At 42.4% G+C, this 27,788-nt stretch overlaps 1 protein-coding gene across 3 annotated transcripts; it reads left to right on the plus strand.

Annotated features, from left to right (window-relative positions):
- The first annotated feature begins 105 nt into the window (after nucleotides 1-105).
- Nucleotides 106-27,785, plus strand: ube2o (ubiquitin-conjugating enzyme E2O). 3 transcript variants are annotated; one of them, XM_037268815.1, is made up of 23 exons: nucleotides 106-636; nucleotides 3,564-3,623; nucleotides 4,112-4,222; nucleotides 4,519-4,616; nucleotides 4,683-4,746; nucleotides 4,953-5,096; nucleotides 5,250-5,359; nucleotides 5,705-5,855; nucleotides 5,983-6,040; nucleotides 6,492-6,648; nucleotides 6,887-7,042; nucleotides 20,865-21,019; nucleotides 21,219-21,331; nucleotides 21,466-21,594; nucleotides 21,910-21,999; nucleotides 22,082-22,394; nucleotides 22,705-23,054; nucleotides 23,156-23,336; nucleotides 23,724-23,860; nucleotides 24,010-24,213; nucleotides 24,323-24,380; nucleotides 24,848-25,583; nucleotides 25,972-27,785. In XM_037268815.1, exons 1-23 carry the CDS (start codon nucleotides 226-228, stop codon nucleotides 25,979-25,981), a joined length of 3,996 nt encoding a protein of 1,331 aa, XP_037124710.1. In that variant the 5' UTR covers nucleotides 106-225; the 3' UTR covers nucleotides 25,982-27,785. The 3 variants fall into 3 exon arrangements, with proteins under 3 accessions (XP_037124710.1, XP_037124735.1, XP_037124817.1); XM_037268840.1 differs by having other exon boundaries at nucleotides 22,708-23,054; XM_037268922.1 differs by lacking the exon at nucleotides 25,972-27,785 and having other exon boundaries at nucleotides 24,848-25,587.
- Nucleotides 27,786-27,788: the final 3 nt, after the last annotated feature.

A 27,788-nucleotide genomic window follows, 5' to 3' on the forward strand; every position in this document is an offset into this window, starting at 1 on the left:
ATTTGTATATTTTGATACATCCCAAAACAAAACAAGCACTTGTCTGACATCTATCGACGAGAGATGGCACAACGCGATGACGCTCTCTCGTTACGCAAGTTACGCTATTTACGGAGCTTGCGTATCGCTACGTACTCTCGTGCCTTCTCGTGCTTCCAGGTTGCACTTTTTTCACCGCACAGTGTCGTCCTAGCGCTCCAGCATCACTCCCTGACAACAGCAGCGATGGCGGAGCCCGCAGCACACGATTCGACGGACACAGCCCAGCCTCCATCCCCGACCCCGGGCCTTTCCCCCGCGGCAAGTCCGTGCTCCGAGCCGCTATCCATGGCCCTGTCTCCCACGGCCGACGGGTCTCAGCGGCTTCTCTTCTCCCACGACCTGGTCTCCAGGAAGTATAGAGGGTCTCTCCGGTTTGGCCTCGTACGGATGATTCACGGCGAGGAGGAATTCAACTCCGACTCGGACGATGATGGCGGAGGGAGAGATGGTGGTGGTGGCGATGGAGGAGGAGGAGGAGGAAAAGGCGGCGGTGGAGGTGGACGAGCCCTGTGTGACAGTCGGCCTCTCGTTCGTGGTTTTGTCCGTGTCCAGTGGTACCCTGATGGAGGGAAGCAGGACATTGGGGAGTCACAGGTACCACATCATTGCTAAAGTGTAAACAATTGACCCTTGACGGCTTTCTTTGCCTGACACACTTCCGCAAACTGTCTGTGTCAGTAGTGAACGCGATTGCGCGTGGACTTGTTTTTCACTCGGTGCATCTAATAATTCATTTGCTTGAACGCCTTAGCCCATATGGCTAGCTTGCTAGCGCTCGAAGCGTACATGCTAGCTAGCAGCATAGCTCTTAGCCGTAAGTTGCTGAGCTGGTGCACTGTCTTACATCTTGTATGGTATTTATCTCGTGTATTATGAGATGTGTGTGTGGTTTTTTTGTGGTGTAGGCGAGCTCATCCTTACGACAGGTGCATGAAGATGTCCCTCAGTGACGGGCTCATTCTAAACTTGGGCTAGCTCCTCAGCTGGGTGTAACCGATCCCCATGCATATTCTTAGGTGCATTTTGAATGATCTGTAAGGGAAAGGATGCTTCATGACATTTCACTAACCTCAGCCATAGGGCACATATAGTAGAAACAAAGAGAGAATTTGTGAGGAAGCAGACATGCTTATCACAAGTGTTTCTCAGTAATATATATACATTTCATTTTGTCCATTATGAAAATGACAGCCAAGGCAAAAGTGTGCTTAAACAAAGGAAATGACATAATTGTCAAAAAAAAAAGAGGGAACCGCCTCAACTTGGCTTTGATAGATGCAACCAGTTTGTATCTTACTCAGCTTGTTCTTACAGCTGACCTGGTCCCAAACTTCGTTTTTTCAGTGATCACGGGGAACATTCCTTTCTGCATGTATGTCGTATTGCTGTCATGTAAACCTATTGTTAAAGGATACAGCCCTAAAACAAAGACTGATCTGGAAAGAGTGTACATAGGCTTGTTGCAAAGAGACGTACGTGACTGGCCTAGAAGAAGTCTATTTCAGTCATTGTGTCACTTTGTCCCCGTGTACCTTTTTAGCCTGCACCGGGAGTCATGTGCTGTTGTTTATCAGCCTTTACCAAATCTCAGATCAAATCAGAATACAATGTACACCGATTTTACCAAGAAAGAACATTTTGGCTTGCTGTGACACCACTCAAAGACTGCTGTTATTTTACCGCTTATCCCCACGATGAGTGCCTCTCCCAGCAGTCATCGGGCAGCAGCATGTTTTTGGAATGTTCAAGGAAACCGGAGTTGCTGGAGAAATTCCACGCAGGCATGGGGAGAACATGCAAACGCCACACAGGGTCATGCTCACAAATACTTCTGTCTTGAGTCTAGCTTCCACTACGCTGTGGACTTCATTGTGAGGCTCATCAGTTTGATTCTGATTAAGCCTAAAAGGCACTTTTTGTGTTTTACAATACAATGCAGCATTAGGTGTTGTAACTCTCACTGTGTTCAACGAACCTGCCATTTGCATTTATTATGTCAAGGAGATATATACCGTAATTTTCGGACTATAAGTCGCGGTTTTTTTCATAGTTTGGGTGGGGGGGCGACTTATACTCAGGAGTGACTTATATACATATATATGTTTTTTTTCACTTTTTTGGGCATTTTATGGCTGGTGCGACTTATACTCCGGTGCGACTTATACTCCGAAAATTACGGTAGCAGTTTATGTTCTGACACACGATGACCTTTCTTGATATTTTCTTAAAGCTCTCCTTCTCATCCTCATCTCATCATCTACCATTCCAGTCATGTTTTCAAATCCCCCCAGTTATCTCCCCACCTTTTCCCAGCTGGGAAATGTTGACCTAATATGCTGCTGACTGGATGCGTGCCCTGCCTTGGGATAATGGATCTCATTTGATCTCTTGCTTCCATTCTTATCCGCAGTCGGCCCTGCCCATTAGGAGACAGACGACTCTCCACCGCGCGCACGTACAAACACAAATGCATACTCACAACCACCATTTTCACAACCCCCCCCTTCTGTTTTTTCTTGATTTGTCACTCTCTCTTTCTGTTCTTTCTGAATCTCCCACTTAATGGCCTGCCCAAATATCTGCTCCGTGCCGCATTTGCTGCTCATCTTCAGTTTCTTTGCCACCACACCCCTATCCTCCTCATGTCTCTGTCTGGTCGATGGACTACTTCCTCCCTTCTATGTATATATTTTTTTTTTCTTCTTTTTCATTGTCTTGCCTTACACAGAAAGGTGATGAACGGCCTGTATATTAGGCACTGGTTCATTTATTCCATTGTTTTGTCTAGGTGGTTTAGTAGTTCTTCTGTGTCAATCAATAGCCTGCCGCCACTCGGCCCTGTCTCGTGGCAGCTACAAGAAGCTATCAGGGCGTCATTGTAATTGATTATGTACTTGTTTTTTGTTACACCGACAATCATTAGCTTCGATTCCTACAGGAATTGTGTCTTTGCGAACCTTTTTGTGTGTGGCGAAAACAACATTGTGCATCAGTGGAAGAACAACATACGTTTAACAATGCTTAGGCTGTGCACACCGATTCAACCATCTTATACTACGTTTTTAAAAGTGTTTATTTTAGTATGTACTGTTGTATAATATATTTGTTTGAAACCCCACCCGCTCAACGTAGTTATTTCTTTTCAATTTATGCAATAGGTTATAGATTAAAATGTGTGCTTTATCAGATGAATCTCCTTATCCTAAGTATACCGTGCGATCTACTTATGAACTTTATTTTAAGTTGTTGTCAGTCTGCTATAGCATCTTCTTTGCTTCCACCCTATGTCAGTTCTCATAGAGTATTTTTTTTTTAGTAATAGGAAAAACATAACTGGCACAGCACAGCTGAAGATTTGTATGTAAAGGAACCTGATGACCTATTTTAGTCTAAGGAGTGTCAGAATGAAGCTTCTTTTCACATTTAGTCTCTCTTTTAGAATGATATTGCAGAATAATAATAAAAATGGCACAAAAATGTTTGAAAGATTCTGTATGTTAAATTTTTTTTTCTCACCACAGCTGTTGCTTGAAGATCGATCCATCGTGATCCGAGACATTGTTCGACGCAATAATTCAAATGTAAGACGAACACACAAATGCATCCGTTTTTTATTTAGAGATGTACAAAGCTATGTTCTGGGGCTGCATTGCTAAAGGCTCAGAATTCCAATGAATCTAAAAATAGAATACAACGATTTTCAAATCCCACTACGACTAATTGATGAAGTTTTGAACATCCGCGAAAGTCTGGAGAAGACGTGCTTCGGACCTGAGACAGCTGGAGCAGTTTTCATCAATTACAAAAATTGAATTGAATTGAATCGAATTCCTTTATTGTCACTATTAACGCAGTGTTAACTGTGAAAATCTTTTGATTTCAGTGATTGCCCCAAAAGGTTGTGTAATATTAAATTGAGGTTAGCGTCATTTTTGTTTGGTCATTTTTGTTAAAAAAAAAAAAAAAAAAAAGTAATGAACCTTCATTACTTTTTTTTAATTGGAGGGAAAAATGTGTTCAGGCACAACAAAGTAACTTTTGTTGTCTCTCTCATCATGTGTAATTGCAGGACAGCCAGTGTGGTATTGTGACCAACGTGGACATTGAGTGTGCAGTGAAACTGGTGGGCACAAACTGTGTACTGTATTCTGTCAACAGCAAAGAGTTACATCATATTTGGGTAATCATTCACATTTATCATCAAGAAACTAGTATGCAATTAAATATGCTAATTGAACCAGTCAAGAGCCTCTTGCCCTCTCCTAGTAATCTCTACTTTTCTGACAAGTAAAATATGACAGTGTTGGGTGCTACAGAACTTGTAATAAGATTTGAAATTGTGTTTTGTTTTTTTACTTTTGTTTAATTGTGCTAAATGGTACCAGTAGCATAACAAAATTCCATTGCTTCCATTTATTTAAATTGTCTGTTATGTTTTGAGATAATTTGTTGTTTGTCATTTTATTTCCTCCCCAGTCTTTCATGTACGGTGACTACATAGCTTATGACTTTTGGCTTGGGAAAGTCTACGACTTTACCAATCATATTATTCTCAAGCTCTCCAATGGAGCCAGGTAAGCTAATTTGAGTTTCATTGAGTGTGCGATTGTGTCAATTGATATCATCTCATTTTCTTCCAGATGTTCCATGAGCGTGGAGGATGGCGCCAAGCTGTACGATGTCAGTCCTCATGTTTGTGATCCGGTATGGAATTGATGCTCTCGTGATGTACTGTGAAATCTAAGCCACATGGCTGATTTATATTTTAAGAACATAATAGATATTCCTTTACTCTAATTTGGCTTTTGTGTCAATTTATGAGCAGCCCTGACAGTCTCTTGGTTGTTTAATTATTGAAATATAATGTGCTGTTTTTGTCTGCTGCGGCAACATTGACTGTTGTTTTTCAGGGTCTGTTCTTAGATGAGGAATATGGGTTCTATCCAGGCCAGGTCCTGATTGGTCCTTCTAAAATCTTCTCTAATGTCCGGTGGCTGTCAGGTGTCAAACCTGTCCTCTGCAGGAATTGCAAGTTCAGGGCGGTGGTGGAGGAGGTAAAGGAACTCTTTGCTGTTTCATGCAGGTTTGATGGAAAATGAAGCTGCCATTAATTTTCAATCATATCAGTGTGTTTTGGAGCAAAATGTAAATGCAATTAGTTTCATACTGTGAGGCTACAGTTGGAATTATTAATGTGATCTATTCAGGTTAAGGTCTCTGAGCTGAAGGTTACGTGGATCACCAAAAGCTTCTCCCCAAAAGGTTCTGATAGCATCTATCCTCCTCCCTGCACCATCACACAGGAGAACCTCTGCAGGTTGGTTCGCCCCCCCTCACTGGTGCAAATGAAGCCAAACTATCTTGTAATGGTGGGAAAATGAAGCTTCAAATTTGCTTCATAAACCAGTTTGGTTTTTGACTCCTCCCAATGGCACTCTCTCGTTAACATTGGAGTTAAAGCACACTGACTTGACATATCTTAAACCCTGAATTCAAATCAAGAGTGCCAACTAGAGGAGGGAAAAAAATACAACTGGTTCACGGAGCAAATTTGATTTTCAGCAGTCATGTAGACACATTTATTTTTTGAGCTCGCCCGTTAAGATCCGACCATTGTTGTACACTGTTCTGTGTGTAATGTTGCTCTTTTCACTGCGTTTAGGGTGAGGCGCCTAGGCTACTATGACCACACCCAGAGGCAGCTTGGAGACAGGGGGCTCTATGTGTTCCCTGCTATTGGGGATGCCACACGCATCACCTTTGAAGGACTTGAAGGGAATCCGGTTCCGCAAGAGGACCCTGTAGTCCGAAAGGTCTCGATTACATTAGGCATTTCTGATAATTAGCTTGAGATGACCTTGTTACCAAGTAATAAGTAAAACTGTCAGTTCACACAAAAGTGATCCCAGTGAGACTCATTTGTGCATATGTGTGTTGCAGTTGAAAAGATTTTTCAAGAAAGATTCTGGCAAGAAGACAGAGAACGCTGATACGCAAGGTGCCAAACAATGCTGTATTCTGATTAACAAACTGCAGTCCCGTTTTCGTTACGCACATAAAGTCCTTATTCATTTGTCATGGGCAGAAAATGAAAGATGTTCTCACATCACCCCTCACGTATCTGGGAACTAAATGTATTGATGCCGTATCGGAGAGTGTTAAATTCAAGTGAGAGCCGCAGTTTGTCAGACCGACTCTCCACAAATGACGCCCTGAGCTGAGGGAATAGTTTGTTGATAAGTCATGCTGAAGTGCAGCACAGTCTGCCATATTCCAGGAAAACAAATGAAGATGCTAATTTATTCCCTCACTACACACAGAAAAGTAACCCATCTAATTGTTTTTGATATGATATGATGTTTTTTTTTGTTCGTTACTGCGTTATTTTTAATCCTATAAAAAAATTAGTTTCAAATTGCAAATGTATTGAAGTTTTCATTTGTCAACAGGCGACCACAAATTGGAACAGACAGATGCCTCCCATCACGACAATAACTGCCCTAACAATCCCAACCCGCCTGACCACCACAAGACTCGCAACACTCCTGCTGAACACGGCGAGCACGATGCTGATGATGAGGCAGCAGAAGACACGGACGACACTAGGTATAGCAGTTAGCATTTACCTGAGACGCACGCATACTCGTGTTGTGCGCCACATGAGTGAGTAAAGCCTTTTGTTTTTTTTAGTTCAGACAAAATATATAGGTCTCACCTTAAAACATTTCCGACAGTGCTGCCCCGCAGCAACTTCTGCTTTCGTCAGAGAATGTATTGCATTTGTTAAATCTTTTACTGGATAGAGCGAATGAAAAAAAACTCACTCGTTCTACCTATTTTGTAGTTCTCTGACATCATCGGCCAGCTCCACAACGTCTTCACAAAGCGGCGGTCTGGGAACCAACCGGAAGAAGAGCATCCCACTCTCGATACGTAATCTGAAGAGGAAACACAAGCGGAAGAGGACCAAGTTCTCTCGCGAGTTCAAACCAGGAGACAGGTGGGATGTCACATAGTCACATTATGTTTGGGCCACTTACCTCTATTGTTGCGCATTGGATTTATTTCTAGATGACGCTAATATGTAGTATTATCATTAGGGGTGTAAATCGCGGGTTTTGTAACGATACGATATCATATCGATACAAAGAGCCACGATACGATATTTGCCGATATCATAAAGCCTGCTGTGATTCATTCACGATACATCACGATATAGTGCTCTACGATCGATATAGAACAATATCCTGATTTATAACAATTCATACGCAAAATCAACAACGTACTGCAAACTCTTTATTTAGGAAATTACAAAGTGCTTCCAAACGAATGACTTGAAGCCCAAAGGGGAGCGAATTTCCTCGTCTTCTTGGACAGACACTAGCCATAGCACCAGCCCAGGAGCCGCGTAGTTGTCGCCTCCCCTTTCACGTGCCTGCTCTGCTCACAACTCAACACGCCGCGCACTGCTCCCGGAAAGAGGAAGCAAGCAACAATGAACTGGATTTCAAAATAAAGTCGTGTCTAATGTCCGAGGTCAAAAACGGGCGATATAGATCGATGTTTACGTTTAGCATCGATGCCAACAAATCGTAGAGCATTATATCGATGTGTATCGATGAATCGTTACACCCCTAGTTTCAAACTACTTTTAGGGTTTCTAAGAATAGGGTTTCTAACTAGGCTTTCAAAACTAGGGTTAGGGTTTCCGACCAGGGTTTCCAAGGAGTTTTGCCATTGCTAATTAGGGTTTCAAACTAGGGTTAGGGTTTCCGACTAGGGTTTTAAACCAAGGTTAGGGTTACAAACTAGGTTTTAAAGCTAGGCTTAAGGTTTCCAACGAGGCTTTCAAACTACTTTTAGGGTTTCTAAGATTAGGGTTTCTAACTAGGCTTTCAAAACTAGGGTTAGGGTTTTCGACTAGGGTTTCCAAAGTTAGGGTTAGGATTAGGGTTGGGGTTAGGGTTTCTAACTAGGCTTTCAAAACTAGGGTTAGGGTTAGAGTTAGAGTTAGAGTTAAGGTTAGGGTTAGAGTTAGGGTTAGGGTTACTAACTAGGCTTTCAAAACTAGAGTTAGGGTTAGGGTTTCTAACTAGGCTTTCAAAACTAGGGTTAGGGTTTCCGACTAGGGTTTCCAAGGAGTTTTGCCATCGCTAATTAGGGTTTCAAACTAGGCTCAGGGTTTCCAACTAGGGTTTTAAACCAAAGTTAGGGTTTCAAACTAGGTTTTAAAGCTAGGGTTAGGGTTTCCAACGAGGGTTTCAAACTACTTTTAGGGTTTCTAAGATTGGGGTTTCTAACTAGGCTTTCAAAACTAGGGTTAGGGTTTTCGACTAGGGTTTCCAAAATTAGGGTTAGGGTTAGGATTAGGGTTGGGGTTAGGGTTTCTAACTAGGCTTTCAAAACTAGGGTTAGGGTTACTAACTAGGCTTTCAAAACTAGGGTTAGGGTTAGGGTTTCTAACTAGGCTTTCAAAACTAGGGTTAGGGTTTCCGACTAGGGTTTCCAAGGAGTTTTGCCATCGCTAATTAGGGTTTCAAACTAGGCTCAGGGTTTCCGACTAGGGTTTTAAACCAAGGTTAGGGTTTCAAACTAGGTTTTAAAGCTAGGGTTAGGGTTTCCAACGAGGGTTTCAAACTACTTTTAGGGTTTCTAAGATTAGGATTTCTAACTAGGCTTTCAAAACGAGGGTTAGGGTTTCCGACCAGGGTTTCCAAGGAGTTTTGCCATTGCTATTTAGGGTTTCAAACTAGGGTTAGGGTTTCCGACTAGGGTTTTAAACAAAGGTTAGGGTTACAAACTAGGTTTTAATGCTAGGGTTAGGGTTTCCAACGAGGGTTTCAAACTACTTTTATGGTTTCTAAGATCAGGGTTTCTAACTAGGCTTTCAAAACTAGGGTTAGGGTTTCCGACCAGGGTTTCCAAGGAGTTTTGCCATCGCTAATTAAAGTTTCAAACAAGGGGTAGGGTTTCCGACTAGGGTTTTAAACCAAGCTTAGTGTTACAAACTAGGTTTTAAAGCTGTTAGGGTTTCCAACGAGGGTTTCAAACTACTTTTAGGGTTTCTAAGATTAGGGTTTCTAACTAGGCTTTCAAAACTAGGGTTAGGGTTTTTGACTAGGGTTTCCAAAATTAGGGTTAGGATTAGGGTTGGGGTTAGGGTTTCTAACTAGGCTTTCAAAACTAGGGTTAGGGTTAGGGTTACTAACTAGGCTTTCAAAACTAGAGTTAGGGTTAGGGTTAGGGTTTCTAACTAGGCTTTCAAAACTAGGGTTAGGGTTTCCAAGGAGTTTTGCCATCGCTAATTAGGGTTTCAAACTAGGCTCAGGGTTTCCGACTAGGGTTTTAAACCAAGGTTAGGGTTTCAAACTAGGTTTTAAAGCTAGGGTTAGGGTTTCCAACGAGGGTTTCAAACTACTTTTAGGGTTTCTAAGATTAGGATTTCTAACTAGGCTTTCAAAACGAGGGTTAGGGTTTCCGACCAGGGTTTCCAAGGAGTTTTGCCATTGCTATTTAGGGTTTCAAACTAGGGTTAGGGTTTCCGACTAGGGTTTTAAACAAAGGTTAGGGTTACAAACTAGGTTTTAATGCTAGGGTTAGGGTTTCCAACGAGGGTTTCAAACTACTTTTATGGTTTCTAAGATCAGGGTTTCTAACTAGGCTTTCAAAACTAGGGTTAGGGTTTCCGACCAGGGTTTCCAAGGAGTTTTGCCATCGCTAATTAGGGTTTCAAACTAGGCTCAGGGTTTCCGACTAGGGTTTTAAACCAAGGTTAGGGTTTCAAACTAGGTTTTAAAGCTAGGGTTAGGGTTTCCAACGAGGGTTTCAAACTACTTTTAGGGTTTCTAAGATTAGGATTTCTAACTAGGCTTTCAAAACGAGGGTTAGGGTTTCCGACCAGGGTTTCCAAGGAGTTTTGCCATTGCTATTTAGGGTTTCAAACTAGGGTTAGGGTTTCCGACTAGGGTTTTAAACAAAGGTTAGGGTTACAAACTAGGTTTTAATGCTAGGGTTAGGGTTTCCAACGAGGGTTTCAAACTACTTTTATGGTTTCTTAGATCAGGGTTTCTAACTAGGCTTTCAAAACTAGGGTTAGGGTTTCCGACCAGGGTTTCCAAGGAGTTTTGCCATCGCTAATTAAAGTTTCAAACAAGGGGTAGGGTTTCCGACTAGGGTTTTAAACCAAGCTTAGGGTTACAAACTAGGTTTTAAAGCTGTTAGGGTTTCCAACGAGGGTTTCAAACTACTTTTAGGGTTTCTAAGATTAGGGTTTCTAACTAGGCTTTCAAAACTAGGGTTAGGGTTTTTGACTAGGGTTTCCAAAGTTAGGGTTAGGATTAGGGTTGGGGTTAGGGTTTCTAACTAGGCTTTCAAAACTAGGGTTAGGGTTAGGGTTAGGGTTACGAACTAGGCTTTCAAAACTAGAGTTAGGGTTAGGGTTAGGGTTTCTAACTAGGCTTTCAAAACTAGGGTTAGGGTTTCCAAGGAGTTTTGCCATCGCTAATTAGGGTTTCAAACTAGGCTCAGGGTTTCCGACTAGGGTTTTAAACCAAGGTTAGGGTTTCAAACTAGGTTTTAAAGCTAGGGTTAGGGTTTCCAACGAGGGTTTCAAACTACTTTTAGGGTTTCTAAGATTAGGATTTCTAACTAGGCTTTCAAAACGAGGGTTAGGGTTTCCGACCAGGGTTTCCAAGGAGTTTTGCCATTGCTATTTAGGGTTTCAAACTAGGGTTAGGGTTTCCGACTAGGGTTTTAAACAAAGGTTAGGGTTACAAACTAGGTTTTAATGCTAGGGTTAGGGTTTCCAACGAGGGTTTCAAACTACTTTTATGGTTTCTTAGATCAGGGTTTCTAACTAGGCTTTCAAAACTAGGGTTAGGGTTTCCGACCAGGGTTTCCAAGGAGTTTTGCCATCGCTAATTAAAGTTTCAAACAAGGGGTAGGGTTTCCGACTAGGGTTTTAAACCAAGTTTAGGGTTACAAACTAGGTTTTAAAGCTGTTAGGGTTTCCAACGAGGGTTTCAAACTACTTTTAGGGTTTCTAAGATTAGGGTTTCTAACTAGGCTTTCAAAACTAGGGTTAGGGTTTTTGACTAGGGTTTCCAAAGTTAGGGTTAGGATTAGGGTTGGGGTTAGGGTTTCTAACTAGGCTTTCAAAACTAGGGTTAGGGTTAGGGTTAGGGTTACTAACTAGGCTTTCAAAACTAGAGTTAGGGTTAGGGTTAGGGTTTCTAACTAGGCTTTCAAAACTAGGGTTAGGGTTTCCAAGGAGTTTTGCCATCGCTAATTAGGGTTTCAAACTAGGCTCAGGGTTTCCGACTAGGGTTTTAAACCAAGGTTAGGGTTTCAAACTAGGTTTTAAAGCTAGGGTTAGGGTTTCCAACGAGGGTTTCAAACTACTTTTAGGGTTTCTAAGATTAGGATTTCTAACTAGGCTTTCAAAACGAGGGTTAGGGTTTCCGACCAGGGTTTCCAAGGAGTTTTGCCATTGCTATTTAGGGTTTCAAACTAGGGTTAGGGTTTCCGACTAGGGTTTTAAACAAAGGTTAGGGTTACAAACTAGGTTTTAATGCTAGGGTTAGGGTTTCCAACGAGGGTTTCAAACTACTTTTATGGTTTCTAAGATCAGGGTTTCTAACTAGGCTTTCAAAACTAGGGTTAGGGTTTCCGACCAGGGTTTCCAAGGAGTTTTGCCATCGCTAATTAAAGTTTCAAACAAGGGGTAGGGTTTCCGACTAGGGTTTTAAACCAAGCTTAGGGTTACAAACTAGGTTTTAAAGCTGTTAGGGTTTCCAACGAGGGTTTCAAACTACTTTTAGGGTTTCTAAGATTAGGGTTTCTAACTAGGCTTTCAAAACTAGGGTTAGGGTTTTTGACTAGGGTTTCCAAAGTTAGGGTTAGGATTAGGGTTGGGGTTAGGGTTTCTAACTAGGCTTTCAAAACTAGGGTTAGGGTTAGGGTTACTAACTAGGCTTTCAAAACTAGAGTTAGGGTTAGGGTTAGGGTTTCTAACTAGGCTTTCAAAACTAGGGTTAGGGTTTCCAAGGAGTTTTGCCATCGCTAATTAGGGTTTCAAACTAGGCTCAGGGTTTCCGACTAGGGTTTTAAACCAAGGTTAGGGTTTCAAACTAGGTTTTAAAGCTAGGGTTAGGGTTTCCAACGAGGGTTTCAAACTACTTTTAGGGTTTCTAAGATTAGGATTTCTAACTAGGCTTTCAAAACGAGGGTTAGGGTTTCCGACCAGGGTTTCCAAGGAGTTTTGCCATTGCTATTTAGGGTTTCAAACTAGGGTTAGGGTTTCCGACTAGGGTTTTAAACAAAGGTTAGGGTTACAAACTAGGTTTTAATGCTAGGGTTAGGGTTTCCAACGAGGGTTTCAAACTACTTTTATGGTTTCTAAGATCAGGGTTTCTAACTAGGCTTTCAAAACTAGGGTTAGGGTTTCCGACCAGGGTTTCCAAGGAGTTTTGCCATCGCTAATTAGGGTTTCAAACTAGGCTCAGGGTTTCCGACTAGGGTTTTAAACCAAGGTTCGGGTTTCAAACTAGGTTTTAAAGCTAGGGTTAGGGTTTCCAACGAGGGTTTCAAACTACTTTTAGGGTTTCTAAGATTAGGATTTCTAACTAGGCTTTCAAAACGAGGGTTAGGGTTTCCGACCAGGGTTTCCAAGGAGTTTTGCCATTGCTATTTAGGGTTTCAAACTAGGGTTAGGGTTTCCGACTAGGGTTTTAAACAAAGGTTAGGGTTACAAACTAGGTTTTAATGCTAGGGTTAGGGTTTCCAACGAGGGTTTCAAACTACTTTTATGGTTTCTAAGATCAGGGTTTCTAACTAGGCTTTCAAAACTAGGGTTAGGGTTTCCGACCAGGGTTTCCAAGGAGTTTTGCCATCGCTAATTAAGTTTCAAACAAGGGGTAGGGTTTCCGACTAGGGTTTTAAACCAAGCTTAGGGTTACAAACTAGGTTTTAAAGCTGTTAGGGTTTCCAACGAGGGTTTCAAACTACTTTTAGGGTTTCTAAGATTAGGGTTTCTAACTAGGCTTTCAAAACTAGGGTTAGGGTTTTTGACTAGGGTTTCCAAAATTAGGGTTAGGATTAGGGTTGGGGTTAGGGTTTCTAACTAGGCTTTCAAAACTAGGGTTAGGGTTAGGGTTACGAACTAGGCTTTCAAAACTAGAGTTAGGGTTAGGGTTAGGGTTTCTAACTAGGCTTTCAAAACTAGGGTTAGGGTTTCCAAGGAGTTTTGCCATCGCTAATTAGGGTTTCAAACTAGGCTCAGGGTTTCCGACTAGGGTTTTAAACCAAGGTTAGGGTTTCAAACTAGGTTTTAAAGCTAGGGTTAGGGTTTCCAACGAGGGTTTCAAACTACTTTTAGGGTTTCTAAGATTAGGATTTCTAACTAGGCTTTCAAAACGAGGGTTAGGGTTTCCGACCAGGGTTTCCAAGGAGTTTTGCCATTGCTATTTAGGGTTTCAAACTAGGGTTAGGGTTTCCGACTAGGGTTTTAAACAAAGGTTAGGGTTACAAACTAGGTTTTAATGCTAGGGTTAGGGTTTCCAACGAGGGTTTCAAACTACTTTTATGGTTTCTAAGATCAGGGTTTCTAACTAGGCTTTCAAAACTAGGGTTAGGGTTTCCGACCAGGGTTTCCAAGGAGTTTTGCCATCGCTAATTAAAGTTTCAAACAAGGGGTAGGGTTTCCGACTAGGGTTTTAAACCAAGCTTAGGGTTACAAACTAGGTTTTAAAGCTGTTAGGGTTTCCAACGAGGGTTTCAAACTACTTTTAGGGTTTCTAAGATTAGGGTTTCTAACTAGGCTTTCAAAACTAGGGTTAGGGTTTTTGACTAGGGTTTCCAAAGTTAGGGTTAGGATTAGGGTTGGGGTTAGGGTTTCTAACTAGGCTTTCAAAACTAGGGTTAGGGTTAGGGTTAGGGTTACGAACTAGGCTTTCAAAACTAGAGTTAGGGTTAGGGTTAGGGTTTCTAACTAGGCTTTCAAAACTAGGGTTAGGGTTTCCAAGGAGTTTTGCCATCGCTAATTAGGGTTTCAAACTAGGCTCAGGGTTTCCGACTAGGGTTTTAAACCAAGGTTAGGGTTTCAAACTAGGTTTTAAAGCTAGGGTTAGGGTTTCCAACGAGGGTTTCAAACTACTTTTAGGGTTTCTAAGATTAGGATTTCTAACTAGGCTTTCAAAACGAGGGTTAGGGTTTCCGACCAGGGTTTCCAAGGAGTTTTGCCATTGCTATTTAGGGTTTCAAACTAGGGTTAGGGTTTCCGACTAGGGTTTTAAACAAAGGTTAGGGTTACAAACTAGGTTTTAATGCTAGGGTTAGGGTTTCCAACGAGGGTTTCAAACTACTTTTATGGTTTCTTAGATCAGGGTTTCTAACTAGGCTTTCAAAACTAGGGTTAGGGTTTCCGACCAGGGTTTCCAAGGAGTTTTGCCATCGCTAATTAAAGTTTCAAACAAGGGGTAGGGTTTCCGACTAGGGTTTTAAACCAAGTTTAGGGTTACAAACTAGGTTTTAAAGCTGTTAGGGTTTCCAACGAGGGTTTCAAACTACTTTTAGGGTTTCTAAGATTAGGGTTTCTAACTAGGCTTTCAAAACTAGGGTTAGGGTTTTTGACTAGGGTTTCCAAAGTTAGGGTTAGGATTAGGGTTGGGGTTAGGGTTTCTAACTAGGCTTTCAAAACTAGGGTTAGGGTTAGGGTTAGGGTTACTAACTAGGCTTTCAAAACTAGAGTTAGGGTTAGGGTTAGGGTTTCTAACTAGGCTTTCAAAACTAGGGTTAGGGTTTCCAAGGAGTTTTGCCATCGCTAATTAGGGTTTCAAACTAGGCTCAGGGTTTCCGACTAGGGTTTTAAACCAAGGTTAGGGTTTCAAACTAGGTTTTAAAGCTAGGGTTAGGGTTTCCAACGAGGGTTTCAAACTACTTTTAGGGTTTCTAAGATTAGGATTTCTAACTAGGCTTTCAAAACGAGGGTTAGGGTTTCCGACCAGGGTTTCCAAGGAGTTTTGCCATTGCTATTTAGGGTTTCAAACTAGGGTTAGGGTTTCCGACTAGGGTTTTAAACAAAGGTTAGGGTTACAAACTAGGTTTTAATGCTAGGGTTAGGGTTTCCAACGAGGGTTTCAAACTACTTTTATGGTTTCTAAGATCAGGGTTTCTAACTAGGCTTTCAAAACTAGGGTTAGGGTTTCCGACCAGGGTTTCCAAGGAGTTTTGCCATCGCTAATTAAAGTTTCAAACAAGGGGTAGGGTTTCCGACTAGGGTTTTAAACCAAGCTTAGGGTTACAAACTAGGTTTTAAAGCTGTTAGGGTTTCCAACGAGGGTTTCAAACTACTTTTAGGGTTTCTAAGATTAGGGTTTCTAACTAGGCTTTCAAAACTAGGGTTAGGGTTTTTGACTAGGGTTTCCAAAGTTAGGGTTAGGATTAGGGTTGGGGTTAGGGTTTCTAACTAGGCTTTCAAAACTAGGGTTAGGGTTAGGGTTACTAACTAGGCTTTCAAAACTAGAGTTAGGGTTAGGGTTAGGGTTTCTAACTAGGCTTTCAAAACTAGGGTTAGGGTTTCCAAGGAGTTTTGCCATCGCTAATTAGGGTTTCAAACTAGGCTCAGGGTTTCCGACTAGGGTTTTAAACCAAGGTTAGGGTTTCAAACTAGGTTTTAAAGCTAGGGTTAGGGTTTCCAACGAGGGTTTCAAACTACTTTTAGGGTTTCTAAGATTAGGATTTCTAACTAGGCTTTCAAAACGAGGGTTAGGGTTTCCGACCAGGGTTTCCAAGGAGTTTTGCCATTGCTATTTAGGGTTTCAAACTAGGGTTAGGGTTTCCGACTAGGGTTTTAAACAAAGGTTAGGGTTACAAACTAGGTTTTAATGCTAGGGTTAGGGTTTCCAACGAGGGTTTCAAACTACTTTTATGGTTTCTAAGATCAGGGTTTCTAACTAGGCTTTCAAAACTAGGGTTAGGGTTTCCGACCAGGGTTTCCAAGGAGTTTTGCCATCGCTAATTAGGGTTTCAAACTAGGCTCAGGGTTTCCGACTAGGGTTTTAAACCAAGGTTCGGGTTTCAAACTAGGTTTTAAAGCTAGGGTTAGGGTTTCCAACGAGGGTTTCAAACTACTTTTAGGGTTTCTAAGATTAGGATTTCTAACTAGGCTTTCAAAACGAGGGTTAGGGTTTCCGACCAGGGTTTCCAAGGAGTTTTGCCATTGCTATTTAGGGTTTCAAACTAGGGTTAGGGTTTCCGACTAGGGTTTTAAACAAAGGTTAGGGTTACAAACTAGGTTTTAATGCTAGGGTTAGGGTTTCCAACGAGGGTTTCAAACTACTTTTATGGTTTCTAAGATCAGGGTTTCTAACTAGGCTTTCAAAACTAGGGTTAGGGTTTCCGACCAGGGTTTCCAAGGAGTTTTGCCATCGCTAATTAAAGTTTCAAACAAGGGGTAGGGTTTCCGACTAGGGTTTTAAACCAAGCTTAGGGTTACAAACTAGGTTTTAAAGCTGTTAGGGTTTCCAACGAGGGTTTCAAACTACTTTTAGGGTTTCTAAGATTAGGGTTTCTAACTAGGCTTTCAAAACTAGGGTTAGGGTTTTTGACTAGGGTTTCCAAAATTAGGGTTAGGATTAGGGTTGGGGTTAGGGTTTCTAACTAGGCTTTCAAAACTAGGGTTAGGGTTAGGGTTACGAACTAGGCTTTCAAAACTAGAGTTAGGGTTAGGGTTAGGGTTTCTAACTAGGCTTTCAAAACTAGGGTTAGGGTTTCCAAGGAGTTTTGCCATCGCTAATTAGGGTTTCAAACTAGGCTCAGGGTTTCCGACTAGGGTTTTAAACCAAGGTTAGGGTTTCAAACTAGGTTTTAAAGCTAGGGTTAGGGTTTCCAACGAGGGTTTCAAACTACTTTTAGGGTTTCTAAGATTAGGATTTCTAACTAGGCTTTCAAAACGAGGGTTAGGGTTTCCGACCAGGGTTTCCAAGGAGTTTTGCCATTGCTATTTAGGGTTTCAAACTAGGGTTAGGGTTTCCGACTAGGGTTTTAAACAAAGGTTAGGGTTACAAACTAGGTTTTAATGCTAGGGTTAGGGTTTCCAACGAGGGTTTCAAACTACTTTTATGGTTTCTTAGATCAGGGTTTCTAACTAGGCTTTCAAAACTAGGGTTAGGGTTTCCGACCAGGGTTTCCAAGGAGTTTTGCCATCGCTAATTAAAGTTTCAAACAAGGGGTAGGGTTTCCGACTAGGGTTTTAAACCAAGTTTAGGGTTACAAACTAGGTTTTAAAGCTGTTAGGGTTTCCAACGAGGGTTTCAAACTACTTTTAGGGTTTCTAAGATTAGGGTTTCTAACTAGGCTTTCAAAACTAGGGTTAGGGTTTTTGACTAGGGTTTCCAAAGTTAGGGTTAGGATTAGGGTTGGGGTTAGGGTTTCTAACTAGGCTTTCAAAACTAGGGTTAGGGTTAGGGTTAGGGTTACTAACTAGGCTTTCAAAACTAGAGTTAGGGTTAGGGTTAGGGTTTCTAACTAGGCTTTCAAAACTAGGGTTAGGGTTTCCAAGGAGTTTTGCCATCGCTAATTAGGGTTTCAAACTAGGCTCAGGGTTTCCGACTAGGGTTTTAAACCAAGGTTAGGGTTTCAAACTAGGTTTTAAAGCTAGGGTTAGGGTTTCCAACGAGGGTTTCAAACTACTTTTAGGGTTTCTAAGATTAGGATTTCTAACTAGGCTTTCAAAACGAGGGTTAGGGTTTCCGACCAGGGTTTCCAAGGAGTTTTGCCATTGCTATTTAGGGTTTCAAACTAGGGTTAGGGTTTCCGACTAGGGTTTTAAACAAAGGTTAGGGTTACAAACTAGGTTTTAATGCTAGGGTTAGGGTTTCCAACGAGGGTTTCAAACTACTTTTATGGTTTCTAAGATCAGGGTTTCTAACTAGGCTTTCAAAACTAGGGTTAGGGTTTCCGACCAGGGTTTCCAAGGAGTTTTGCCATCGCTAATTAAAGTTTCAAACAAGGGGTAGGGTTTCCGACTAGGGTTTTAAACCAAGCTTAGGGTTACAAACTAGGTTTTAAAGCTGTTAGGGTTTCCAACGAGGGTTTCAAACTACTTTTAGGGTTTCTAAGATTAGGGTTTCTAACTAGGCTTTCAAAACTAGGGTTAGGGTTTTTGACTAGGGTTTCCAAAGTTAGGGTTAGGATTAGGGTTGGGGTTAGGGTTTCTAACTAGGCTTTCAAAACTAGGGTTAGGGTTAGGGTTACTAACTAGGCTTTCAAAACTAGAGTTAGGGTTAGGGTTAGGGTTTCTAACTAGGCTTTCAAAACTAGGGTTAGGGTTTCCAAGGAGTTTTGCCATCGCTAATTAGGGTTTCAAACTAGGCTCAGGGTTTCCGACTAGGGTTTTAAACCAAGGTTAGGGTTTCAAACTAGGTTTTAAAGCTAGGGTTAGGGTTTCCAACGAGGGTTTCAAACTACTTTTAGGGTTTCTAAGATTAGGATTTCTAACTAGGCTTTCAAAACGAGGGTTAGGGTTTCCGACCAGGGTTTCCAAGGAGTTTTGCCATTGCTATTTAGGGTTTCAAACTAGGGTTAGGGTTTCCGACTAGGGTTTTAAACAAAGGTTAGGGTTACAAACTAGGTTTTAATGCTAGGGTTAGGGTTTCCAACGAGGGTTTCAAACTACTTTTATGGTTTCTAAGATCAGGGTTTCTAACTAGGCTTTCAAAACTAGGGTTAGGGTTTCCGACCAGGGTTTCCAAGGAGTTTTGCCATCGCTAATTAGGGTTTCAAACTAGGCTCAGGGTTTCCGACTAGGGTTTTAAACCAAGGTTAGGGTTTCAAACTAGGTTTTAAAGCTAGGGTTAGGGTTTCCAACGAGGGTTTCAAACTACTTTTAGGGTTTCTAAGATTAGGGTTTCTAACTAGGCTTTCAAAACTAGGGTTAGGGTTTTTGACTAGGGTTTCCAAAGTTAGGGTTAGGATTAGGGTTGGGGTTAGGGTTTCTAACTAGGCTTTCAAAACTAGGGTTAGGGTTAGGGTTACTAACTAGGCTTTCAAAACTAGGGTTAGGGTTAGGGTTTCTAACTAGGCTTTCAAAACTAGGGTTAGGGTTTCCAAGGAGTTTTGCCATCGCTAATTAGGGTTTCAAACTAGGCTCAGGGTTTCCGACTAGGGTTTTAAACCAAGGTTAGGGTTTCAAACTAGGTTTTAAAGCTAGGGTTAGGGTTTCCAACGAGGGTTTCAAACTACTTTTAGGGTTTCTAAGATTAGGATTTCTAACTAGGCTTTCAAAACGAGGGTTAGGGTTTCCGACCAGGGTTTCCAAGGAGTTTTGCCATTGCTATCTAGGGTTCCAAACCCACGGTTAGGGTTTCCGACTAGGGTTTTAAACAAAGGTTAGGGTTACAAACTAGGTTTTAATGCTAGGGTTAGGGTTTCCAACGAGGGTTTCAAACTACTTTTATGGTTTCTAAGATCAGGGTTTCTAACTAGGCTTTCAAAACTAGGGTTAGGGTTTCCAACCAGGGTTTCCAAGGAGTTTTGCCATCGCTAATTAGGGTTTCAAACTAGGCTCAGGGTTTCCGACTAGGGTTTTAAACCAAGGTTAGGGTTTCAAACTAGGTTTTAAAGCTAGGGTTAGGGTTTCCAACGAGGGTTTCAAACTACTTTTAGGGTTTCTAAGATTAGGATTTCTAACTAGGCTTTCAAAACGAGGGTTAGGGTTTCCGACCAGGGTTTCCAAGGAGTTTTGCCATTGCTATTTAGGGTTTCAAACTAGGGTTAGGGTTTCCGACTAGGGTTTTAAACAAAGGTTAGGGTTACAAACTAGGTTTTAATGCTAGGGTTAGGGTTTCCAACGAGGGTTTCAAACTACTTTTATGGTTTCTAAGATCAGGGTTTCTAACTAGGCTTTCAAAACTAGGGTTAGGGTTTCTGACCAGGGTTTCCAAGGAGTTTTGCCATCGCTAATTAAAGTTTCAAACAAGGGGTAGGGTTTCCGACTAGGGTTTTAAACCAAGCTTAGGGTTACAAACTAGGTTTTAAAGCTGTTAGGGTTTCCAACGAGGGTTTCAAACTACTTTTAGGGTTTCTAAGATTAGGGTTTCTAACTAGGCTTTCAAAACTAGGGTTAGGGTTTTTGACTAGGGTTTCCAAGGAGTTTTGCCATTGCTAATTAGGGTTTCAAGCTAGGGTTAGGGTTTCCGACTAGGGTTTAAAATCAAGGTTAGGGTTACAAACTAGGGGTGTAAATCGCGGGTTTTGTAACGATACGATATCATATCGATACAAAGAACACGATACGATATTCGCCGATATCTTAAAGCCTGCTGTGATTCATTCACGAGACATCACGATATATATATATATATATATATATATATATATATATATATATATATTGATATATAAAATCAACAACGTACTGCAAACTCTTTATTTAGGAAATTACAAAGTGCTTCCAAACGAATGACTTGAAGCCCAAAGGGGAGCGAATTTCCTCGTCTTCTTGGACAGACACTAGCCATAGCACCAGCCCAGGAGCCGCGTAGTTGTCGCCTCCCCTTTCACGTGCCTGCTCTGCTCACAACTCAACACGCCGCGCACTGCTCCCGGAAAGAGGAAGCAAGCAACAATGAACTGGATTTCAAAATAAAGTCGTGTCTAATGTCCGAGGTCAAAAACGGGCGATATAGATCGATGTTTACGTTTAGCATCGATGCCAACAAATCGTAGAGCATTATATCGATGTATCGATGAATCGTTACACCCCTAATTATCATATTTTTCACAGTAATATAATTTTGGTTAACAAAATGTGTGTGTATGTATAGTGTGGCTGTGGAAGTTGTATCTACCAAGACCACAGCTGATGTGATGTGGAAGGATGGACGTGTGGAGAAAGGCATACGATCAAATGACCTCATCCCTATTCAGCACCTAGACGGCCATGAGTTTTGCCCTGGCGACTTTGTTGTGGACAAACGACGTAAGCCTATTGCAAAGTCATATATTGAAGCTGTTTGTTTTTGGACACATGATCGTTAACCAGATTATTTTCTTCAGTATTTAATTTACCTTTGTTTTACCTCTGTTTTCTATCATGTTTATTTAAGTCATTACAATTAGAGGTTTGTATTTTCTATGACAATAAGAGCTTTAAAATGTCGATGTTTTTCCCCCCATAGCCCAAGCCCTCCAGGACTCTGGCGTGTATGGTGTGATCCAGTCTGGTGACCACAAGGGCAGGACATGTGTCGTTAAGTGGATCAAACTCAACGCCACCGGTGATGATGTAGAGGTCAGTCAGGAAGCCAGAGCACAGAGTTAAACAATTGAAATAATTTTACCCATCATGCATGTTGAGAAACATTGTCGAGTCTATTACCGGTAGCATAATTGATCTTTTTCTCCCTCTCCTCTCCTGGCCTCCAGGTTATTGGTGTGGAGGAAGATGTCAGCGTGTACGACATAGCAGACCATCCAGATTTCTCCTTCCGTACCACTGACATTGTCATAAGAATATGGAACTCGGAAGTCGGCGAGAATGATTGTGAAAATGAGGTACGGTGTGTTGAAATTGTGTTTGTGCCGTGCTACTAATTACGATGACTATTTATGATATTAAACATATGGCCATCAATGATGTCTGCTAGCCAGAAGCTGAGCTAACTGTATTTGTGTACGCTTGTTAACCTCGTCTTAATATGTCCTGTTTCACATAAAATGATGATGGCTTTGTCACTCTTTCTGCATGTGAATGCTTCAGATTTGAAACTTGTGAATTAGCTATATAATCTTTGTTTTATTCCTTTTGTTGTACTAACAGCCTCCCATGCTTTTGTCTTTTGATTTGGTTTGACATATCCCCACTCTCAGACATCAGTCGGCCAGGTGTCCAGAGTGGATGTGAGCAGCAAAGTAGAGGTGGTGTGGGCGGACAACTCCATCACTATCGTCCTCCCACAGGTGCCGTACAACCCAATCACTAAAATGATAATATTGAACGCTATTGCCATCATAGTTGCTGAAACGCTTTAAATCCACACAGCACCTTTACTGCGTGGAGTCCGAGATCGAGGAGACGGACTACGACTCGGCCGACGAGACAAGCAGCCTCCTGTCTACCGAAGAGTGGGAGGACGAAAGCGACAGCTGGGAGACGGATAACGGCCTCACCACAGAGGACGACAGCCACGTCGACAGTATGGATGTCACAGAGACGGTGACCCCCACATCCTGCTACTCCACATTCATCATTCCGCCTCAAGAAGTGGACAAAGTTGGGGTCACCAGTCCCACCAAAGCAGTTGGTGGAAAGGAGGGCGAAGCGTTGGTAGTGGCGAGTTCAGCTTCTGGAGGAGGTGAGGGCTTATTTTGACTTTTGCTTCTTGACACAGAAGAAAAGGTTGCATTTATCTGAGAGTCATTCATCCATTCATTCATTCTCCGTCACGCTTATCCTCATGAGGGTTGTGGGCGTGCTGGGTGAGGAGTCACAGTAGTACTATGCTGTGTTCTGATTTGTTGAATTGTGGAGTTGCAGATGTCTCGTTATTTATGTAATTGATGCACCTATTGTTGGCAACAACAAATGACACAGAACGCTACATCTGGGAGGAAATGTGAATTTTTGGGACATTTGAACAAAATGTGCATTTTTTCGCACTCCAGCAGGCGCTGTCAACGGAGCCGAGAAGCCGGGTAAAGACTGCACCTCTCGGGGCTTCCGGGAGTTGAAGGAAGCCCTGAGGATCTTGGAGAGCCTCAAGAACATGACTGTGGAGCAGCTTTGGACCGGCCTCTCGCCAACATCTCCCACCTCAGTCGCACCGGCTTCGGCAACTAACGTTGCAAGCCCGGCGCTGCCCTCAGCCACCGAAAAACCCAACAAGGAGAAGCGCTTCCTTGATGACCTCAAGAAGCTGCAGGAGAACTTGAGAAAGACGCTGGATAATGTGGCTATTGTGGAGGAGGAGAAAATGGAGGCTGTCGTAGAAGCCGGCGGGGTTGCGGGTACAAAGGTATCTTCTGAGAATCCTCGAGTCAGTCATCTGTGTCGATTTGATTTCTCTTCCTCTTGGGAATTTTTTTGTCTCTTTCCTTCTGTTTACGTACTATTCAGGCTGAGAAACCCGCAGAGGAGAAGACACGCCAGGAGCCACAGACCCCGGTGGCTGGTCAGGAATGGCCCAGTGACTTTCTGAGTGACACACCTGTACTGTGCCAACAGAGTGGCGGCAGACCTGGCGTCACCTTTACCAGTGCCAAGGGTGAAGTGTTCTCTGTGTTGGATTGGGCGCCAGGTACACCATTTTTATTTATTTTTTTATTTATTCTTTAGTTCTTTGTCATACATGTTGTGCTACAGTGTAGTTGTGCTTGTCCTCAGGTTGTCTTATTGTAGTGCTACGCCAATACTTTAGTTTTCACTCAATGGTTTGATTCGCATCAGTTCAAAAAGCAAATGAAAACTGCTTTTTTCGTGAACAGGAACATATTTAATTACATTTAAAGGGAAATGTCAGCAGTTCAACTGACTTCTTTTTGTGAAATATAATGCTATTGAAACACTAAAAATGGCATCCATTCGTAAAGCTTTCTTTGGTTCTGAGTGAATCAGTCAACCAAACCAGATAAGACCATGCAGACTATATCTCGGCCAGTTGTTTAAATTCTTCATGTTTGCGCAGAAACACACTCCTTTCACAAACTGGAATTTCAGCCAGCCGAGGCCAAGAAGTTCTTCAGCACCGTAAGAAAGGAAATGGCTCTGCTAGCGACATCACTGCCAGATGGCATCATGGTCAAAACCTTTGAAGATCGCATGGTGGGTTTGCAAGTCTGAAATTCATACATATATACACACACACACACACACACACACACACACACACACAACATAAATAAGTGTTTAGTGTTTAATAAGCTAAATGATTCCATGTTCATTTAGCATTTTTGGGTGTTTCTCCCACACAGGACCTCTTTTCGGCTCTGATCAAGGGGCCAAATCGCACGCCTTATGAGGACGGCTTGTTCCTGTTTGACATCCAGCTGCCTAACATTTATCCGTCCCTGCCGCCTCTTTTCCGTTACCTGTCTCAGTGCAGCGGCCGCCTCAATCCCAATCTCTACAACAACGGCAAAGTCTGTGTCAGTCTGCTTGGCACCTGGATCGGCAAGGTAAATGGCCGCTACGTGTTGGTCATTTCAATCTTTTAGGAATTTTTGACTCCTATTATTCAATGGAGACAAAATAGTCAGCCGTGTCCTTCATTTGTTTCATCAACAGGGCACAGAGAGATGGACCAGCAAGTCCAGCCTGCTGCAAGTCCTCATCTCCATACAAGGTGAGCACATCCATCCATCCTCAACCACTTGCCGCGTCCAGGGTCATGGTTGAGCTGGAAAAATATCCCAATGCACTTTGGGTAAGATGTACGAATGGGAAGTTCGAGCCACCTCATGATACGATTATAATTCAGAGAACCACATTTTGATTACCCATTAAAGATGCATTTCTATATTTCCAGTTGTGTGTCTGTGGACTTAATAACATTATATAGGTAATGAGTCGTATTGCTGTGATTAGAAATAATTGAATATGCTTACTACAACTATCTGAAACAAAAGAGATTATTATTATTTTTTTTTAATGTGTTTCTCCCCCACAGTGGAGCGATTTGAAAATTGCATTCTACTTTATCGCGATGTCGATTTGCATTTGATGAATTGTTCAGCCCTACTTACAAACTGTGTTAGGTGGCATGTGAGTGCCACGGTCTTATACTATTCCATCTTTTGCGTCACCCGGCAGGTCTGATCCTGGTCAATGAGCCTTACTACAACGAGGCGGGCTTTGACAGCGACCGCGGCCTCCAGGAAGGTTATGAAAACAGCCGTTGTTATAATGAGATGGCCCTGATCAAAATGGTTCAGTCCATGACGCAACTGCTGCAGAATCCCGTGGAGGTGTTCAAGCAGGAGATCCAGGAGCACTTTGTCTCCAACGGCTGGCGCCTGGTCCACCGCCTGGAAATATGGCTGGAACTTCATGATGCAGCCGAAAGGGGCCACGCTTCACACGCTGCCTCCAGGGCTCATCATGCCAAACCGTCTTGCACTGAGGCTGCAGAGGAGCAAGCAGCCGTGGCCCACAGCACCCCCAGGAAGGCGGGAGACAGTATTATAGAGGAGGAGCCAGAGGAAGCGGGACTCAGTCCGTCCACTACGTCCACCTTTCAGCAGGAGAGTGGCCAGATTTCAGACCGCGATGGCTCCCGAGGGTTTGCCGACCACAAGGATGCCGCTGCGGTCACGTCAGAACCGGTTTCCGCCGCCGCCGGCGACGGAGGGTTCGGCCAGCCGGTGGTGCGACCCAAGAAACGGAGAAAGAGCTATCGTAGCTTCCTCCCCGAGGGCAGCGGCTATCCGGACATCGGCTTCCCTCTCTTCCCGCTCTCAAAAGGCTTCGTAAAGAGTGTCCGCTGCGTGCTGCTGCAGTATCGCGCCGCGCTGGAGGCCGCATCCATCCCTGAGCGCGCTAAGGACGAGTAAGTGCCTCCTCAAGCCTCTGCACGATCTGCTCCTCTTGTCTCCATCTCTTTCCATCAAGCTGCAGAGGAGCTTTTTACCACTGCAGCTGCACCCTGAGATAGCAGCTGGTAACCCAAAGGCTTTTCTACCAAGTTAAATTGATGTCAACATCAAAACAATTGATCAAAATGTAAACATTTCATGCACTTTATTCAGCAAACCCACATTACGTAAATCTCCGCATGTGGAACCGCAACTATGCAAGGGTTCATTGTATTTCATCTTTTTTTTTTTTCTTTCTCTCCAGTGAATCCAAGTGACTTGTGTACCCCTTAATGTCTCTGATCTGCTTGTGTTTCCTTTTGCGGGTGCCACCTAATCTCCTGTCTTTTTGTTCTCCTTCAGTGACACATAAAGATACAAAGGACCTCAACTGCAATGCGTTACAGAGACCCCCATCTGCACTCGAAGCAGGTGAATGATCCCCCAACCCCCTTTTGTCAGTGGTGGAGATTGAAAACAATGGAAAGAACAGTGCCAAGGCCCTGATGACCACCCCGCGTTTCAATTTTGCTTGAAAAGCTCACAACCTGTTGAGAAAGACCACCGGGTTCCTGTTTAAAGCCCCGTTCTGCTGCCACTTTGTAGCACCGCTGATGCCATCAGTGGACCAACTTGCACTGATGTCTCCATCCAAATGTGTCAAGCAAGCATATGGGAAGGCTTTTTATTTCTCTCTCGCTCCCCCCCTCCTCAAACAAAACCACTTCTTTTCTGCCAAATTTTGCCAATACACAAATATTCCAAAATATACAGGATTTCATCAAACTGCCAACAGCTTGTTAGGTCATTCATAAGGCTTTTGTTTACGATATTACAGTGGTACCTTGACTTACAAATTGTATGACCTCACGATATCCACTCAGCATTCAGCGTCACAGTTTGTTGACATATGAATAAATTGACCAAATATCAGCTCAGTCACAGAACAAATTAAACTCGTAAGCCAAGGTACCACTGTATTACCAAAATGGTATTTTGTGCTTTTGAAGTTCATTTTAAATCCAGCCTTTATCACTTAAGTCTACCTGAAATAACACATGCGCACACACATACTGTACAACTATCACGTCCATTCCATTGTCTCATCAAAATGTTGCCTTACTTGAAAAGAATCTTGTACAGAGCTGCTGGTTTGGTGGTTGTTGCAGTGTTAATCTCCTCATCGTTCCCTCATCTCTCCTCACTGCATGAATGGCACCAAACTACACTTCTGATTGCTCCTCCCTGGCCACGTACGACTGGTTGAAAATAAAATAAAGTCAGTATAGCACCAGCTCTCCTTTCTGGGTTTTATTTTGCCAGGTGACAGGTGATGCTGTACTTTACTGTGAATAAAAGTGATACACTTGTGCTTCCTGGGAGAGCAGAGCAGTCTTTGTTTACATCTTTTTGTTTTGTTGAAACAACTTAATACATATCTTTTTTTTTTTTTGACTAAGAAGATGCTTGTAAGCTTTACGTGTTATGCTTGTAAGCTTTCCGTGTGCTGCTGAACTAATTTGATGACGAGAGCTGGGAGTTTTTTCTATGAAGTTGGGAATGACAATTTGTTGCACGCGCGCGCAGTTCTGTGCTGGATCAGGCTTCCTTGACATTCCTACATCATTATTTTGCTGCCTCTAATGCTACAGAGAAAGATTTTCTGTTCACTGTAGCGTCAAGCCTGATTGCTCTACACTCTACTCCTTACCTTCACGCTGCTGTCTGTAAATGTCAGCCATCTTCTTACATCAAGTGCAAACAAGCTCCTGAAACTGATGCCATTGCTTGTGAAGTTGTCAAAGATCTGATCAAGCACGTTGCTTTTTAACAATATTCTTTGTATATCTTCTCCCACACAAGCCAAAGCATGTAATATTTTGCTATATAATTTGCCTTTCTGGCAGGCAACACAGACTTGACTGTACCATGTCATCTCCACAGTGGCCTGTTTTATTTATAAATATATATACTATATATATATATATAGATACATAAAGAGTTGAAGTTATGATTTGTAGCCTGATTCCCGGATGTCATACGGATGTCATGGATGTATAAACTCAAAGAGATGTGCAGATGCTTGGGCAATATGTACAAAATGATTTCATTGTTTTTTTTTAATTGCATTTGTTGAGACAGATGTATAACATTAAAATTTGCAAGCATTATCATAATGA

Source organism: Syngnathus acus, chromosome 1, assembly GCF_901709675.1.
Source record: "Syngnathus acus chromosome 1, fSynAcu1.2, whole genome shotgun sequence".
NCBI classification, from domain to species: Eukaryota; Metazoa; Chordata; class Actinopteri; order Syngnathiformes; family Syngnathidae; genus Syngnathus; species Syngnathus acus.

Coding starts and splice junctions, on each gene's coding strand:
- ube2o (XM_037268815.1), top strand. CDS start 226: ATGGCGGAGCCCGCAGCACACGATTCGACGGACACAGCCCAGCCTCCA. Junction 22,395..22,704: donor GAGTTCAGCTTCTGGAGGAG/GTGAGGGCTTAT, acceptor TTCGCACTCCAG/CAGGCGCTGTCAACGGAGCC. Junction 23,861..24,009: donor AAACCTTTGAAGATCGCATG/GTGGGTTTGCAA, acceptor TCTCCCACACAG/GACCTCTTTTCGGCTCTGAT.